Source organism: Plasmodium falciparum, assembly GCF_000002765.6.
Source record: "Plasmodium falciparum 3D7 genome assembly, chromosome: 4".
Lineage (NCBI taxonomy): Eukaryota > Apicomplexa > Aconoidasida > Haemosporida > Plasmodiidae > Plasmodium > Plasmodium falciparum.
In genome coordinates this window covers 526,671-545,731 of record NC_004318.2, presented here as the reverse complement: position 1 = coordinate 545,731, position 19,061 = coordinate 526,671, and the positions used below count along the sequence as shown (strand labels likewise).

Here is a 19,061-nt window from a genome sequence, read left to right as displayed (position 1 = left end):
ATTTCAAAATATGTATTAGGCTTACACATATATATATGTATACTTCAAAGATAATGTTTAACGTAAATTTATTTATTACTACATTTATTAATTTACATGTCACAAAAATTATAAATAATAGTTTTATAAATAATTTGAAGGTATTCTATTTATAAAATCTATTCTTTAAAATAAAAATAAGAAAAATAAAAATAAGGAATATATTAATTCCTTTTTATGGTTATAATTATTTCACAAAAAAAAAAAAATTTATATATATATATAATATATATTCACAAAACAGACTGTTGTTAAGAAAATGTATTAAAAAAAAAAAATTAGGATATTATAGGAAAATTATGTAAAAATATAAATTTAATAATATAAAAATATTTAAATATATATATATAAACTTTTTATTACCCTAAAAATATTTCATTTGATTATATTTCATTTGATTATATTTCATTTGATTATATTTCATTTGATTATGTTTTATGTGATTTCACAAAATTGAAAAGTGCTTACATATTTCATAACATATATCATTTTCGATTTGTTCAGAATTTGATTTTTTTAATAGGACATATTCAAATTGCTTTTTAAAAATATAGACATAATCATATCTTTGAGTTAATAGATTAGCTATTAACAAATCTGTATATTTAATACGTTCATTTGATTTATCAATAAGTATTTTTTCTTCATCTTCTAATTTGAATATACAATATTTTAGAAGAGGGAAATGTGAATTTATGATTTTATAAAATTTAGGAGTTAAACATAATTGAATAGAAAGAGGTGAATAATTACTATCAATTTTATTTTCATGCATTTCATCATATGGAATATAAAAATCGCTAGCTGCAGCACACATTATAACTAAATGTGTAGGAAATAAAAATTGTTCTGATATATGTTGATTTGTTTTTTTATTTTTGCCTTTTTCTTCATTAATATATTTATTTATATTAAATGAAAGATTATTTAAATTATAATCATTACATGAAGGATTGTTATTATGTAAAATATATGTGTCTGTATTTAATAAATGATTATCTGGGTTATTTATTTTATTATCATCACAATGATTAATATTGTCATTATTATGGATATTCTTGATATTATTTGGTATAATTTGTTCTTCTTTTATATTATTAATGTTGATGTTATTATGTATTACTTCTTGTTCATTTATATTATTTTGAAGTACGTTCGAGTTAAAATTTTTTATAAGCATTTGTATATAAAGTATTATATTTTGTATTTCCTCCTGTTGTATATTATATTTCTCTTTCATTTGTATGATATTACTTAATAAGGAAAAAATATATTTAAAAAAAAGTTGTATGTTTATAAAAAATTGATTATTTGAATATACATCAAAACGCAAGTTTAAGAATAACAATAATTTATAATATAATTTGTAAGATGTATTTTGATGTTTACTAATTTCTGAACATTTCTTATTTTGTATAGACATAAAAAATAGAAGCATATCATTTAATATATTATTTGTTGAATAAAAAATTTCATATAATAATAAATTATTTATATTATGTTCTTGTTTTAATTTATGATATATATTTTTTAATAAAAAAGTATTTTGATATTTGTTTATCATAAGTTCATTTAATAAATTACTAATTTCTATTAAATAAAAACCATATTCAAATATAGTATCATAAGATATTAGAAAAAGGTTATTATAATACATTTTATAATTTTGTAAATTATCTATTAATATATTTCTTTCATTTTCTTTTGTTAAATTAAATCTAATATTATTTTCTTCAACTTTTAAATTTTCCATTTTTGCTAAATCTTTTAAATGATATTCAAAAGGTATATATGAACCTTTTCTATGTAAAAATATTACTTTCTTATTTATTTTCAAAAAATATTCACATATTAATGTTCCTCTTTTACCAGTAGAAAAATTATCAATATTTCTTATCTCGATCTTTTCTAGTGGTACTTTAGTACCACCTGATGTAATCAATATTATTTTATCTTCATCATTTAATATGAACTTTTCTTTTAAAAATTTTAATATTTCATCCAAATTTTTCGGTCTTAATTTTTTATTGAAAAATTTGGGATCCTCTGCAAAATAGTCTTCTTTCATAATAAATAAATAAATAAATAAATAAATATAAATATATATATATATATATATATGTGTGTATATATGTATATATGTATGTATATATTTATCCGATCAAATTACATGACTGGAGAAAAAACAAAAATTAAACAAAAAAAATAAAAAAATAACATATATAATTATATATATATATATATATTTTGTAAAATACCAATTTGACAAACTGTACAAAAAAAATATTAAAATGAAAAATATATAATAAACAAAAAAACAATAAATTTAAATTATATATATATATATATATTTTATTTTAATATATTAGTATTAAACTTTATATATTTATTTTATTTTCATTATGAAAAGGATCTCCCCCCAAAAAATAATAAATATATTCATATATATTAATATAAAATATAAAATATATATATATAACAATATGCATATATAAATACATATGTTATATTGTATGTATTTAAATATTTTTAATATATATATATATAATGAGTCAAAATAAAAATATATATATATATATATATATATATATATATATATATATATAATATATTTACTTTATTTATCTAGCTTTTTTCTTTTTAATATTATATCATTTTATATGGACATTTTAAAAATATAATCCATCCGTTTATTTTTTCAATTTTTATTTTTTTAAACGTCCCCCCCCAGCTACTCACAAATTTGAAACAAATATTATAAGATATTTATATATTAAATATATATATATATATATATATATTTATATATATTTATAATATATATGTTATATTTTATATGTTATATTTATATTTTATATTTTATTTTCTTGTAATCCAATCCAGATGAAAATCGAAAGTCGACTTGATTTTCGTAATTTTGACGGTATATTACCAATCCATATTGATATAGATAAAATAAATGAAGAAAAGAAAACTTGTAAATATATTAGTGGGAATGTGAATCCAGATTTATATAATAAGAATACAAATAATAAGCTTACAAAAGTGATAGGAGGGAATTATATATATGATGTAATAAAAGAAAATAAAAATGAAAATAAAATACTTTTAGGAAATGGATCTAGTAGTATTGTAATTACAACTTTAATAGGTCCTAATTCCAATAATTCAATATATAATAAAAATTATGAAGATTCTTTATTTCATATAAAAATAAAAAATATTCAAGGTTATCGTACCGAAAGAGAAAAAATATTTGAACAAGTTATAACGAAATTATTTGAAAAAATATTAGACCAAAATTTATATAAATTTCAACAATTTTCTGTACGAGTTCAAATATTATATGAATGTTCTTTTATTTTATCAAGTATAATAAATTCTATTATATTAAATTTTATATATAATAATATAAGTCTAAATTATGTAATAAATTCTATAAATATTGGTATAGTAGATAAAGAAAAATATGAACAATTTATTAAACAAAAAAATACATCATCTAATTATACATTTCTAGAGAATTCTTTGAAATATCATATAAATGAAAATACAGATCCATATGAAATAAATAAAGATCAAAATTTATTTTATACAACATATAATTCTACATATATACCCAAAATTCTTTTAGATCCATTAGATGAAGAAATACAAACTTATTGTAGTAGTGCTTTTTGTTTTGTTATTGCTCCTGATTATCATAAAGTTTTATCAAATTATCTTATAAAAAATAACTTGGGAATATCATCTGATATATATAACTTATGTAAAAATTATGCTTGTCAAGTTTCTCAATATATATACCAACAATTTAAAAAGGATTATAAATCGCATCTAAATAAAATTGATACATATATGAATAATAATTATTTCTTCTAAACAGTACAATTGTTTATATATTCATACAATGCTACAAGCCCCTCCAAAAAAAAAAAATAAATGAATATAATATATATTATATATATGTATATTTTTTTTTTTTTTTTTTTTTTTTTTTTTTTTGTGGTAATGGAAAGTAGCCTCCAAAATGTTTGAAGAAATTTTATAAAACGATATTATTATTCATACAATATCGTACATATATATATATATATATATATATATATATATATATATATATATATATTTTACACACAATGGAGAAAAAAATTGTAGCAATAAATTTTTTACATTTAAATGTATATAAATTTATTTATTTATTTATTTATTTTTATTTATTTTTTTTTTTTTTTGGAATAATTTAAAAAAAATCAAGTGTATGTTTTTATCTAGCCATAATGGGCTTATTTTATATATTTATTTATTATTTATTATTTATTATTATTTTTTTTTTTTAAAACAACAAATAAATAAATAAATAATTAATTAATTAATTACATAATATATATATTTTTATTTATTTATTTATGAAAATAAAAAAGTATGGTAAAATTATGAAATCAATTATTATATATATGTATAAAAAAAATTTCCTTTTATCATCAAAATACCATGTTTTTTACCTTATCCAATAAGTTTAGTTATAAAAAAGGTACCCATGTAATTGTAAAATGTAATCCTTTTATTATAAATAATTTTTTCTTTAAAAAATGGATATATAAAATACCATATGATAAGAGTGAATTAATTTTTTCAAAAATGAAAAATGGGATAATCGGGGAAAATAAATATAATAACATATGTAGTAATCCTTTGTTAGAAGATAATCGTATTATAAGTATATCATATATGCATGATGATAAAATAATGAAAAATAAAACCCAAATAACAAACAATAATAATAATAATAATGATAATTATATTAATAATAATAATAATAATAATAATGGTATATTTATTAGTACACATACATCTTATCATTCCTATTTGTTCAACAGTGTAAAACGTTCATTTAGCACAAAAAATATTCGAGGAAGATTATTTTATAAAAGAAGACCAAAGCAAATACCAAAACTAAAAAAGAAAAACTGGAGATCTAAATGGTTAGAAGGAGCTCCACAAAAAAGAGGAATATGTTTAAAGGTTCGGGTTCAAACACCAAAGAAACCAAATTCTGGTTTAAAGAAAATAGCTAGAGTCAGGTTATCTACGGGTAGAATCGTATCTGTATATATACCAGGTATAGGACATAACCTAAATACTCATAGTATTATATTAGTAAGAGGTGGTAGATGTAAAGATATTCCTGGATGTAATTATAAAGCGATCAGAGGTGTATATGACTTATTACCAGTAAAAAATAGATTTCGTGGTAGAAGTAAATATGGTGTTAAACTTTCAGAAGATAAAAGAAAACATTTATTAGAAAGATATAATTTTAAACATATCACTATTAAAAAAGATAGAGATGAATTCAATAAATATAAATGGTTCAATTATGTAGACAAAGATAAAAAACTACGCGAAAAACCATTAGACCCTGAAGAAAATGTACCTATTAATATCTTCCATTTTAATACTTACTACAGGAATAAAAAATTTCAACAAAATAGTGATGCCTGAACAAAATTATGTTATACATAAATATATATATATATATATATATTTATGTATATTTGTGTATGTATGTATATATTTATTTTTTTGTTTTTAATTAAATTTTTTTTTTATTCATCCTAACATATTTCAACCATCGAGGTACTTATATAAGATCCTCGTATCAATTATATTATTAAAAAAATTTGTTCTTTTTTTTAAATTTATTAAATTATTTAAACAAAATGTATATGTATGTATTAATAATAAAGTTTGTGAATTATCTAATTATTATGTAAATAAAAAATAAAAAATAAAAAATAATAGCATGTAATATGTACAATATGTATATATATATACTATATGTGTATTACATAATAGTTATTATTTTCATAGAATAAAGGCATAAATTTTGAATACACAAAAATAAGGTTATAAAAAAAAATCAATACTTTTATTTATTGTAAATTATTATTATTATATGCATGACTGTTTTGTTTATTATTATTATTATTATTATTATTATTTTTTTTTTTTTTTTTCCATTTCAAATGATTATATATTATATAATTACTTGGTAGTCATATAATTACGCAATTTTAAAATATTTGAAAAAACACATAAAAAATAAAATAAAAAATAACAAAAAATATATATATATATAATATATTTGTTTGTTATATTAGGGATGATAAATATGGGACATTCTTGTCCTCATAAAATTTCCTTAGGCAAAAGAAAGGAAAATACACAAAAATATGTACATATATAAATATATATAAATAAATAAATAAATATATACATATATATATATATATATATATATATATATAATATACTCAATGATAAATATTTTTTTTTTTTTTTTTTTTTTTTTTTTTTAAATATTTTTAAAACAAGAAGGCAGAAAAATATAAGGAAAAATAAATGAAAGAAAAAAAAGGGGGAAAAATAAAATAAAATAAAATGTGGGTATCCTTTAAAATATCTTTTTATTTAAATCTTTGTACAATTTTGTATTTTCAAAAAATGTCCTACGATATCTTTTCATATTTGTTTATATTTAATATATGTTTTTACTTTTTCATTTTCTTTGTTGTTTTATTATCTTTTTGTGTGTTTTTTTTTGATCTGTTTTGTTTGTGTCTTTTCATTTTTCACTTTATTTTGTACATCCTTTGGTACAGATTTTGATGCATCACTTGATAAATTTTGTGGTGTATCATTTGATACACCCGTTTGTCCATTAAGGGGTACACTATCTTTTATATTAGCTTGATTGTGATCATGTTTATTGTCTTTTATGTTGTCTTGAATGTGATCATGTTTATTGTCTTTTATGTTGTCTTGAATGTGATCATGTTTATTGTCTTTTATGTTGTCTTGATTGTTCTCATGTTCATTATCTTTTATGTTGTCTTGATTGTTCTCATGTTTATTGTCTTTTATGTTATCTTGATTGTTCTCATGTTCATTATCTTTTATATTATCATGTTCACTATCCTTTATATTATCTTTTATATTATCATGTTCATTATCTTTTATATTATCATGTTCACTATCCTTTATATTATCATGTTCACTATCCTTTATATTATCATGTTCATTATCCTTTATATTATCTCTTTTATTATCATGTTCATTATCTTTTAAGATCTGACCCTTTTCCTCTCTAACATCTCGATCATACATAGATGAGACCTCATATTCATATGGGTGCATATCATTTTTAAAAGTTTCAGAATTGTGATTAAAACTTGAGACATTTCTAGGAACTGCATACATAGTATCATCGAATATATTAATATCATCATCAGGATCATTTATAAATGGTTCCTCATATTGGTTAAATTCGTAAGGATGTCCATCTTCGTTGTCTCCTTCTCGTTCTTCTTCTTCTTGTTCATCTTCTTGTTCATCTTCTTCCTCTTCATCATCAAAAAAGGGCAAAGATTTTCTTTCGAAGTGTCCAAATTTCATATTAGGTTCCATATGTTCTCGTTCCATAATATTTAACATATATGGATCATTAGTGTGTATAATATTAGGTTCATTGAATCCATTTGATGAGAAATGTAGAATTTTGATAGATGCTGGTGCATCTGAATCTTTATTATTTAGATTGATAAAGAAAGGATTAGGATTAGCATGACTATTGATCATATCCAGAATGGATAAATGTTTTACAAAATCAACCATACTTAAATTTTTTGGTTGATATTTTTCTATAAGCTTCACATTCCATAGAAGACATAAATGTGGACTTTTATTTTTACTTATTTCTATTAAGGTACATTCAAATTCGATATAATCATTTTTTTGTAAATTTTCTATTTGCGAAATCAAATTATTATTAAAGAGTGCTCTAATATCTGGTCTATCATATTTATATTCTGATGGATTCATTTTGATATATAAAGAATTACTATTTAAAAATCCTTCTTTTATTTGAAAAAAATTACCTCTCCAAAGAACAGTATTACTATAATATAATTTTTTAAAATTATGTATACTATTAAATTTATTTCTGAATTGTGATTTATTACCACAGTCTTCTAAGTAATCTATCCATGAGGAGGTGATATAAGGACCTTTGACAAAATTATCTAAATTAAAATGACTAGTTATTCTTATAATATAAAAGAAAAAAATAAGAAATATTAAAGACAAAAATAATGCTAAATATTTTGCTGATATAATAATTGCACACTTAGGAAATTGAAATGTTAAAATTTGATTTTCTCTTTTTACTTTAAATAATTTTTCTGATGAAGTTAAATTCTTTTCACAATATGGACAAATATATTTCTTCTGTTTAAATGTTAAATATAATAATGGTAATAAAAATATAGTAAAAAAAGATATAAATACGAATAATATAATAATCATAATATAAACAAATAAAGGAGTATAAGTTTTAATTAAAGGATAAACATGTTTATTACAATAATCACAATTTAATATTTCTTTAACCTCATTTGGTGATTTATTATTATAATTGTTACTACTACTAATATAATTATTATTATAATTATTATTATAATTATTATTAATATTATTATTATTAATATTATTATTAATATTATTATTATTAATATTATTATTATTGTTGTTATAATAATAATCTTCGTCTTCTTCACCTCTATCATTCAAAAAATTATTATCATTGTACGTGTTGTTATTTCCACTACATGTACTATTCCCATCATTATAAGAATTATTTTTATAAATATTATTATACATATGACTATTATTATTATGATCATTATATATATTATTATTATTATTATTATTATTACTATTAATCATTTCATTATTATATATATTATGCTTAATGTTACTATCCTCATTATGTATACTATCATTTATATTTATATCCTTCATTTCGTTTTGTAATACGTTCATTTCGGTTAGTTGATCTTTACCATTAAATCCGGTCATCTTAAAATAATATATATATATCAACAAATAAATGAATGAATAAATAAATAAATGAATGAATAAATAAATAAATAAATGTATGAATGAATGAATATATGAATGTATGAATATATGAATGTATGAATATATGAATGTATGAATATATGAATGTATGAATATATGAATGTATGAATTTCCTAATTTCTTATATAAAATATGATGATATTATGAATATATAAATATATATTTATATAATAATATATATAATATATATAATATATTTTTAATCTCCTAAAATAAATACATTTATAATCATTGTAATAAATACTTCAAATGTGCTCTTTTTTTTTAATCATCATTTTTTTATTTTTAATACACTGTAAAAAAAGGCTTTTTTATTTACGTAAAATATGTAATTTATAAATACGGAAAGAAAAATAAAATAAAAAAAAATAAAAAAATAAAAAAAATATAACAAATAAGAAATATAAAAAAAAAAAAAAAAAAAAATAGGTAATTCTTTTTTAAATGGTTATATTAAAATTGTAAAATGTAATATTTATTATAAATGAAAAAAGTGAAATCACGCATATATTATAATATATATATAATATATACAATGTAATATATTTTTATTATTTATTTATTTTTTTTTTTATTTATCGTGTAGTAAAAATTTTACACTTTGGTGATATCATGACTATACTTTTACATTATACAAATAATATAAAAAGTATATAATCCTGTGTGGTTAAGTATTATTCTCATATATATATAAAATATATATATATAAAAAAAATATATATATATATATTATATATATAGTGTTCTTATTTAATTTTCTAAGTGTATTATATATATGTATATTTATATTATATATATGTATATTTATATATATATATATATATATATATATATATATATATTAATATTTTATTTTTCTAGTAGTACTTCTTTTTATAATATACTTTTATAATACAATTAGAAAAAAAAAAAAAAAAAAAAAAAAATACACATATATAATATATAACATATATATAATATTTATTTATTTATTTATTTACATGCCTTTATATTTTATTTTATTATTTTTGTCCTTGTTCATATGTGTACCTATTTTTAATTTTAATTTACCATTTTCTTAAAATTACACATTTTTTTTTTTTTTTTTTTTCTTTAAGAATATAAATAATATCTTTATATATCCACCTTACTGTGTTGTCTCAATTTTAACCCCTCATAAATATATTAATCATAAAAAAAAATAAAGAAATATACACATACATATAATATATATATATATAACATATATATATTATAACGGTAAATTAATAAAAAAAAAAAAATTATATTAAAAAATATATACTACTTCAGATTCGTTTTTTTATTTTAAAAGAATATAACATTACAATTGAATAGAATTATAAATTAAAAAAAAAAAAAAAAGACAAAAAAAAAATAAAATAAAAATAAATAAATATAAATAAATAAATACAAATAAATAAATAAAAATAAATAAATAATTATATTATATTGACCGGATTTTTAACTATTAATATTTTTATTTATTTATTTAAATATATATATATATATATATGGCATTTAATTTATAAAATACATTTTTAAATAATATATATTTATATTGAACAAAAATTTTGCAGATGTAATAAATCAATAAATATATACATAACATATATACATATCATATATACATATCATATATACATATATATATTTATATTACATGTATATATATTATTTAAGTATAAAAGTAATTATCCCAAAAATAGATATTAAAATTTAACATATGGGATTTTTTATTTTTATTTTTATTTTTTTTTTATGATGCATTCTGAGCAAATATATATTACAAGAATAAAAATATATATATATATATATATATACAAATATCATATGTTTTTACATATTGTACATATTCTTGTAATACGTAACTTTTTAAATATAATCAATAATATATATATATATATATATATATATATATATACACATGAGAGGAAAAAAAAAAAAAAATTCAACCTTTAAATAAATTACCTTTCTTATACAATAATTATTTTATTATTTTTTTTTTTTTTTTTTTTTTCTCTTTAAACATATTGTTTCAAAAAGTTACATTTTCTTTTTTTTTCAACTCTTTAAATTCTTGTTCAAAAATATATATATATATATATATATATATTTATTTATTTATTTATATTTTTTTGTACACATATTGTATACATATTTACATTAATATTATACTTATATGTAACTATAAAAAATATTGATTAGATGATTTATAGATGTGAAAAATGAGTAGTGTTTTTGATAAACTCAAGAAACAGAGATCAAAGGAATGTAAGGCAACCGATTTTTATGAGGTAATGCATCAATATGTAAATATAAATAAATATATATATATATATATATATATATGTGTACATGAATAAATAAATAAATACATATATATATATATATATATATATTTATTTATATATATCATTAGGTTAAAAATAAAAATGATGAAATATACGAAGTAGTGGATGAGGAAGGGTATATGAAAAATAAAAGGTCCTTACAAAATTTTATAGTTGGAGGTATGTTAATAAAATGTATTGTAACAACATATAACACATAAATAAATAAATAAATATATATATATATATATATATATATATATGTGTGATTATATTTTTTTATATATATGATATAATGTTATTATTATACTTTTTATAGGTGATAAAGATTTTGATTCAAGTGATGATGTGATTGTGGAAAATATAAATTTTACTTTATTGAAAAAAAAAAGTAAGCAAAAATTAAAATACATCAACATATAGAACAATATATTATATATATATGTATATATTAATTTATTTATTAAAATTTTTTTTTTTTTTTTCCATTCTCAATTTAGATGTTGATAAAGAACCCAAAGTCAAGAGAAATCAAACCCTAGATGATTTCATACGAGAAAAGAAACTTCGAAAAACGTTGTCAGGAAATAAATTAAGCAAAGAAGAAATTCACAAAACAAAAAATATCGAAGAACTTATGGACCAAAATACCTCAAGTGATAGTGATGGAGAATCGAGAACAAGAAAAAGGAAAACTAGGGAATCCTATGAAAATAGTATGTATAAAAATATGAACAAATCAAGTTGTTATATTAGAAGTAAAGATTATGAGTATAATATATATGATATGAAACATACAAATGAATATAATAAAAAAATAATCGAAAATAATAATAATAATAATAATAATTATTATTATTATAATAATTATAATGATATGTCTTTTTCTAATAAAGATTTGGAATATTCAAAGTATACTAAAGTAAAGAATGAAAAAGAAGATATAGATAAACATCAACCATATGATATACATAGAGATATGGGATCATCTCTTAAAAAAAAAGAAAACTATGTTAAACAAGAAGAACAATCAAATATGATAAATGTTGGTAATGATGATGACATAAATGAAAAAAAAAATAAAATTCATCTTATGAAAAATGAACTAGTACTTAAAAAGGAAATTCAAATTAAAGAAAATGAGGAAAATATAAAAGAAGTAAAAGAACAAGGCTCAAAAAATAACAACAATAAAAATAATAATGACAATAATAATAATAATAACAATGTAGATGATTTTTATAACGATTATATCTTAAACGAAATGAACATATCACCACTTTTTATTAAAATTGAAAATGAGACCTTAAAAAAAGAAGAGAAGAAATTAAAAGAAAATGATATAAACGATAAAGAGGAAGATATATTAGAAAATGATATAGATTCTGAAATGCTAAAAAATAAATATGAACAATTAATAAAATATGAAGAAAATAATAATTTATTTGTAAATGTATATGTTTTTGATATATGTAAGCATAGAAATAGTATAATATTATTTGGTAAAACTTTAACAAAATTTAAAAAATATAAAAGTATAAGTATATTTATAGAAAATTTAGATAGATATTATTATTTCTTATTAAATAAAAATAAAGTATATTATGAAAACGGTGAAGAAATAAAATTTAATCATGAAAAATTTAAAATTCATATTATGTCCGAATTTTTAGAAGAATTCAAAATTATAAGAGAATATCATAACATAAAAATGGCAAAATATAAAATCGTTAAAAGAAAAAATTTAAATTTATCTTCATATGACGACGAATTATATATAAAGGTATTATATTCTTATAATAACGATCCTATACATGAAAAGTTTCAAAAGGGTAGTTCCTATTTATCTTTTTATTGCTGTAATGAAGATATTGTAGAAAACTTTATTATAAAGAAAAATTTTAAATTACCTTGTTGGATAAAAATAAAAAATTTAAGAAAAAATGATTTAAGCAATTTAACATATTGTTATTTTGATTGTATTGTGGAAGATAAAAAGAGTATATTATTATGTGATAAGGTTCATGAGAAGAAAGTGGATACAAGTAAAAATATAGACGAACAGACCAGCCCAAAAATTAATAATGTTAATAGTAATAATAATAATAATAATAACAATAATAATAATAATAACAATAATAATAATAATAATAATAATAATAATAATAGTAGTAATAATTTTGGTAGAGTTATAATTTCTGACGATGGACCCAAAAAGATCGAACAAACATACCAACAATTATCTGATATTAATTTAAATAAATTATATATAAAAGTTGTGTCTCTATTAAATGAAGAAAATGTACATGAGATTTTTAGTATATGTAGCTTGGTACAAATAGATAAATTGAAATATATAAATTTCTGTGGTATATCTAGAAAATGTTCAAAGAAAGGAACAATGTATAATTATAATAAAACATTATGTAAATTATTTGATAATGAAAAAGAATTATTACATACATTTTTAGAAAAAATTAAAGATCTAGATATAGATATATATATTGGTTATAATATACTTAATTTTGATTTGGAATTTTTAATACATAGATGTAATGTACATAATTTAAATTCTTATATCCTAAGTAGAAAAAAAAAAATGAAAAAAAATGAAAAAATGAAAGTTAATAAATTTAATGGTACCAACAGCACAGGATCTATGTATAATATCATACAAAATATTAAAGGAAGATTAATTGTGGATATATATCTTCTATGTAAAGATTCTATTAAATTAACAACTTATTGTTTAGATGAAATTATAGATCATGTCAAAAATAAATTTCAAGACAAATCTAAACAAGTCACAAATAAAACAAATAAATCAACAAATTTGAATAAGACAAATTATACAAATCAACAAAGTGTCGTAAGTCAACAAAGTGTTGTAAGTCAACAAAGTGTCGTAAGTCAACAAAGTGTCGTAAGTCAACAAAGTGTTGTAAGTCAACAAAGTGTTGTAAGTCAACAAAGTGTTACAAGCCAATCTACACAAAGTAGCCAAGCCAACCAACCAAACCATACAAATCAAAGTACCCATATGAACCATGTCAAAACCGAAGAGCATATCCATGCTTCAAACAAAGCTACAGGTAATCATGATATTCCAACCGATGTTGCATCCACAAACAGCCACAAAAGCAGCAATACACATATAAACATCTTCAAAGATTTTCTAGTAAATAACATAAACCTAATAAATTGTAGCAATATACATTTATATGATGCCCAATCTATTATAGCAAACAATTTAAATACATATGTAAACAGTCAAATATTTTGTATTAATGAAACGGTCAATGTATGTAATATATTACAAATTATTGAGAAAACAAGGGATTTAACAAAATTGAGTGGATACATATGGATGAGAAGTTTATTATGTTATACAAGTGAACGAGTTGAATTCTTTCTATTGCATGAATATAACAAGAAAAAGTTTATTACACCTTTAATAAAAAAGAGAACTAAAAAAATTGAAACCAATCAAATGAAAAATAAAAACACTGCTAAGTATTTGGGGGGGTTAGTATTAGATCCTTTATGTGGTTACTATGATACGTTTGTGTTATATTTAGATTTTAATAGTCTGTATCCATCTATTATTATAGAATATAATGTATGTTTTAGTACTCTCAAGTTAAAAAATTGTGACGTATCCATAGAGGACAATAAGTTGAACACAAAAAAAAATGGCAACATCAATAATGATTATGAAAAAAATATTCATAGTGATGCTGAAAAAAATATTCATAGTGATGATGATAAAAATATTCATAGTGATGATGAAAAAAATTATGATAATGATAAGAGTTATAATAAATTAGAGGATGATAACTTACTTGAGAACAATGTAGAAATAGACGAATTCGATAGAAGCAAACCAGGGATTTTACCATGTATTTTAAAATCTTTAGTAGAAAAAAGATCAGTTATTAAAAAATTAATTTCAAATGAAAAAAATAAAGAAAAGAAAGAATTATTATTAATACAATCTTTATCAATAAAATTAATCAGTAATAGTATTTATGGTTGTTTAGGAAATACAAATAATCGATTTTATGCTAAACATATAGCTTCTTATATAACATCCAAAGGAAGAAATTTATTACAACATACAAAATTTAAGGTAGAAAAAGAATTTAATCTAAAAGTTATTTATGGTGATACAGATTCTATTATGATAGATACTGGTATTAAAGCTAATAATATTAATAATTATAAAGAATCATTCAAATTAGCACATCTTATAAAAAATAGTATTAATAAAAATTATAAAAAATTAGAATTAGATCTAGAATGTATTTTTAGTAAATTATTATTATTGAAAAAAAAAAAATATGCATGCGCAAAAGTTATAGATAATAATCTAGAAAAATATGAATATGAAATGAAAGGAATCAATTTTATTAAAAGAGATTTTAGTAAAATATCCAAACTTATTGGTAATGAGGTATTAAGAATTATATTTACAAACAGAGACGTGGATTCAAAAAATATTCCTGTCCCTTTAGAAAATGATTTATCTGAGCAGATACATGAGTATTTGAGAACCATAAACCAGAGGATACAAAACGATGAGTGAGTAGATAAATATATACAAACATATAAATATGTATATATATAATAAATATATTATATGTGATTATTTTTTCTTATATTTTATTTTTTATATTTTCTTATATTTTATTTTTTATATTTTCTTATATTTTATTTTTTATATTTTCTTATATTTTATTTTTTATATTTTATTTTCTTCTCAGATTCGATTTGGACTATTACATTATTACTAAAAAGCTTACAAAGAATGTACATGAATACCAAGATAAGAATTCCTTAGGACACGTACTTGTGGCGGAAAGGATGATAAAAGACGGATACAATATTTGTGTAAATAAAGAAATACAATATTGTGTATGTACGAGTGAAGATGCTTCTAGGTTTTATAAAAAGACAAGTGAAAAATTAAATAATTCTCAATGTTGTTTTAGTATAAATGAAATAAAAAAATATAATTTAAAAATAGATAAAGAATATTATATAAGGAATCAAATTCTGTCTCCTATTAATAGATTATGTCAATATATTGAGGGAACTAGTGCTGAAAAATTATCATCATGTTTTAATATATATGATGTTAAGGAAATAAAAACAGATAAACAAATAGAAGAAAATTATTTAGAAACAAATGTATTATCCTTATTAAATGAATCAGATGAAAGATTTAAGGATATCCATTTAAAAGGATTTTTAGTATGTTCAAATTGTATGCATAATGTAAAACCAAATATATTTATTAAATATTTTAAATGTAATAAATGTCTTACATATTTATCTATAGAACAAATACGAAATTATATATTCTCATTTATTCATCATTTATGTAATACATTCTATAAACAATTATATATATGTCAAGGATGTACATTAAAAACAAGACGTATTTTTTTAAAAAACGATAAAAATTGTCCAAATATTAATTGTGAATATAATAAAAATTCTTTAAAACCTTTAATATCAAAAAAATATATTTATCTAATATTAGAGTATTTCTTATTCTTATTAAAGGACAATTTAAAAAAAATACCCTCCAATTTGGTTGAAAAAAACAAATCAGAGCAATTAAATGAAACACAGGACACAAACAATGAAAACGATATCACAAGTAATCAAAAAGAAGAAGCGAAAGATCCAAATGGTTCTATATCAAATATACATGATGATATAAATAATGAACATTCTGAAAAAAATAATCACAACATATATAAAAAAAATAATAGCAATAATAATAATAATAATAATAACAAAGATATAGAGAATGAAGAATATTGTAACGATTTTATTGTCTGTTTATGTATAGATGAAGGCTTTAAAACTTATATTATTCATGATGATATTAACAAATATAAAAATATAAAAGTTGAAGCATATGATGATATATGTAAATATAGAGAATTAAGTGTTAATATTACCAAAGGATTAAAAATGAAATATCCAAATATATCTAACTTTCTTTCCTATCTAAATTTAAGAAACAATGTTTTTTTTATTAATTATAATGAAGAAAGAGATATTATAAGAAATTCAATCAAATATATTGTACACAATAATATATATTCACAAATATTTTTTGATCAAGTCTTTTCAATCTTTCATTTACCATTATCAACTCACATAACAGAAATGTAAACAAAAAAAAAAAAAAAAAAATACATACATATATTTATATATATATATGTATATATTTATATATTTTATATTTTATGTTTTTTTTTTTTTTTTTTTTTTTTTTTCTTTTTAAGAGGGGGTTAAATTTTCCAATACATCCCAATATAATCATGTATAATAAAAAATATATATTTATATATTCCCAATATATATGTATTTTTCTCTTTTCTTTTTAAATCCTTTACAACACACACACAAAAAAAAAAAAAAAAAAAAAAAAAAAAAATACGTGTAATATTTTATTTTATATATTCACAAAATAAGTTAACATAAAAAATAAAATCAAATGAAATATATAAAAAATATAAAAGTTGTTTATTATTTTATTTTATTTTTTTTTTTTTTTCTTGTGAGCCAACATGATAATTAACACACTGCTCATGTAAGACATATATATTTGTTCAATAATAAATATGAAATATATAATATAATATAATATAATATAATATAATATAATATAATATAATATAATATAATATAATATAATATAATAAAGAAAGGACAAAAATATATTTATACATATAATGTGTATGTAAATATTATTTTGTTATATGCCTTTATATATTTTATATCGTTACTTTTTATTTTATTTTTTTAATTTTTTATTTTTTTAGACTTGTTGACCTTATATCGTTTCAACCGATCATTTTGAATAAAATTCCTTAGTATGGTTTAAATATTATAATTTACAAAAAGATTGATATATATATAATTTTTATATTAATAAATTGATATTTAAAAAAAAAAAAGTGTATAATTTAGATGTTAATATCATAAATTTTTATCTCCTTCATTATATTTTTACTTATTGTTTATTTATAAAAATAAGGATTTGAATTTTCTTCAAGATATAATATAATATATATAAAAATTAAATTTGAACAATTACTATATGATGATATTTATCTTTCATGTATTTATATTTCGAATATATGACAAGGTTAACGTATGTGTATGACTTTGTGAGGTTAATAAATGATAAGGTTTGTAAAAATGAAATGAATAAAAATAATAGTATAATTAAAAACAATGATATCATATATTCATGTAGTGATACCTCCAAGCAATTGCCATAAGAATGATGGAGATAAATCATATGATTAATTAAAATATAAATTAAATTTTTACAATATATGAAATAAGACAATACTTAGAATATGATGATAAGGTTGTTGTCATATATTAAAGACAATGATTTTTTTTTTTTTTTTTTTTTTTTTTTTTTTTTTTTTTTTATGCTCACACATTAATTTTTATACACAATAAATATAAATTTAAAGATTTGTATAAGAGTATGAAAAATTTTATTACTTTGAGTAATAACAATATATATATATATATATATATATATATATATATAAAATAACAATGTGTACATATAAATTTACTAATCATTATAAAACAAAAGTCAACTATAATATTATATATATTATAATATAGAATTAATTTAAAAAAATATGGAAAGAAGAAATATCTTTTATA

General features: G+C 18.5%; 5 protein-coding genes across 5 annotated transcripts; 3 read left to right on the top strand and 2 right to left on the bottom strand.

The window, feature by feature from the left end:
- Window positions 1-484: 484 nt before the first annotated feature.
- On the bottom strand, window positions 485-2,107 carry PF3D7_0412300 (phosphopantothenoylcysteine synthetase, putative; the record flags this gene model as incomplete). The annotated part of the gene is made up of 1 exon (XM_001351398.1): window positions 485-2,107. The coding sequence occupies one exon, from the start codon at window positions 2,105-2,107 to the stop codon at window positions 485-487; it is 1,623 nt and encodes a 540-aa protein (XP_001351434.1).
- An 815-nt stretch (window positions 2,108-2,922) lies between these two features.
- PF3D7_0412200 (conserved Plasmodium protein, unknown function) lies at window positions 2,923-3,921 on the top strand (the record flags this gene model as incomplete). Its single annotated transcript, XM_001351397.1, has 1 exon — window positions 2,923-3,921. The coding sequence occupies one exon, from the start codon at window positions 2,923-2,925 to the stop codon at window positions 3,919-3,921; it is 999 nt and encodes a 332-aa protein (XP_001351433.1).
- A 612-nt stretch (window positions 3,922-4,533) lies between these two features.
- PF3D7_0412100 (30S ribosomal protein S12, mitochondrial, putative) lies at window positions 4,534-5,544 on the top strand (the record flags this gene model as incomplete). The annotated part of the gene is made up of 1 exon (XM_001351396.1): window positions 4,534-5,544. One exon carries the CDS (start codon window positions 4,534-4,536, stop codon window positions 5,542-5,544), a length of 1,011 nt encoding a protein of 336 aa, XP_001351432.1.
- A 1,077-nt stretch (window positions 5,545-6,621) lies between these two features.
- Window positions 6,622-8,958, bottom strand: PF3D7_0412000 (LITAF-like zinc finger protein, putative; the record flags this gene model as incomplete). Its single annotated transcript, XM_001351395.1, has 1 exon — window positions 6,622-8,958. The coding sequence occupies one exon, from the start codon at window positions 8,956-8,958 to the stop codon at window positions 6,622-6,624; it is 2,337 nt and encodes a 778-aa protein (XP_001351431.1).
- Window positions 8,959-11,246: 2,288 nt separating this feature from the next.
- On the top strand, window positions 11,247-17,540 carry PF3D7_0411900 (DNA polymerase alpha catalytic subunit A; the record flags this gene model as incomplete). Its single annotated transcript, XM_001351394.1, has 5 exons — window positions 11,247-11,315; window positions 11,441-11,531; window positions 11,671-11,742; window positions 11,852-15,932; window positions 16,115-17,540. 5 exons carry the CDS (start codon window positions 11,247-11,249, stop codon window positions 17,538-17,540), a joined length of 5,739 nt encoding a protein of 1,912 aa, XP_001351430.1.
- Between the last annotated feature and the right edge of the window lie 1,521 nt (window positions 17,541-19,061).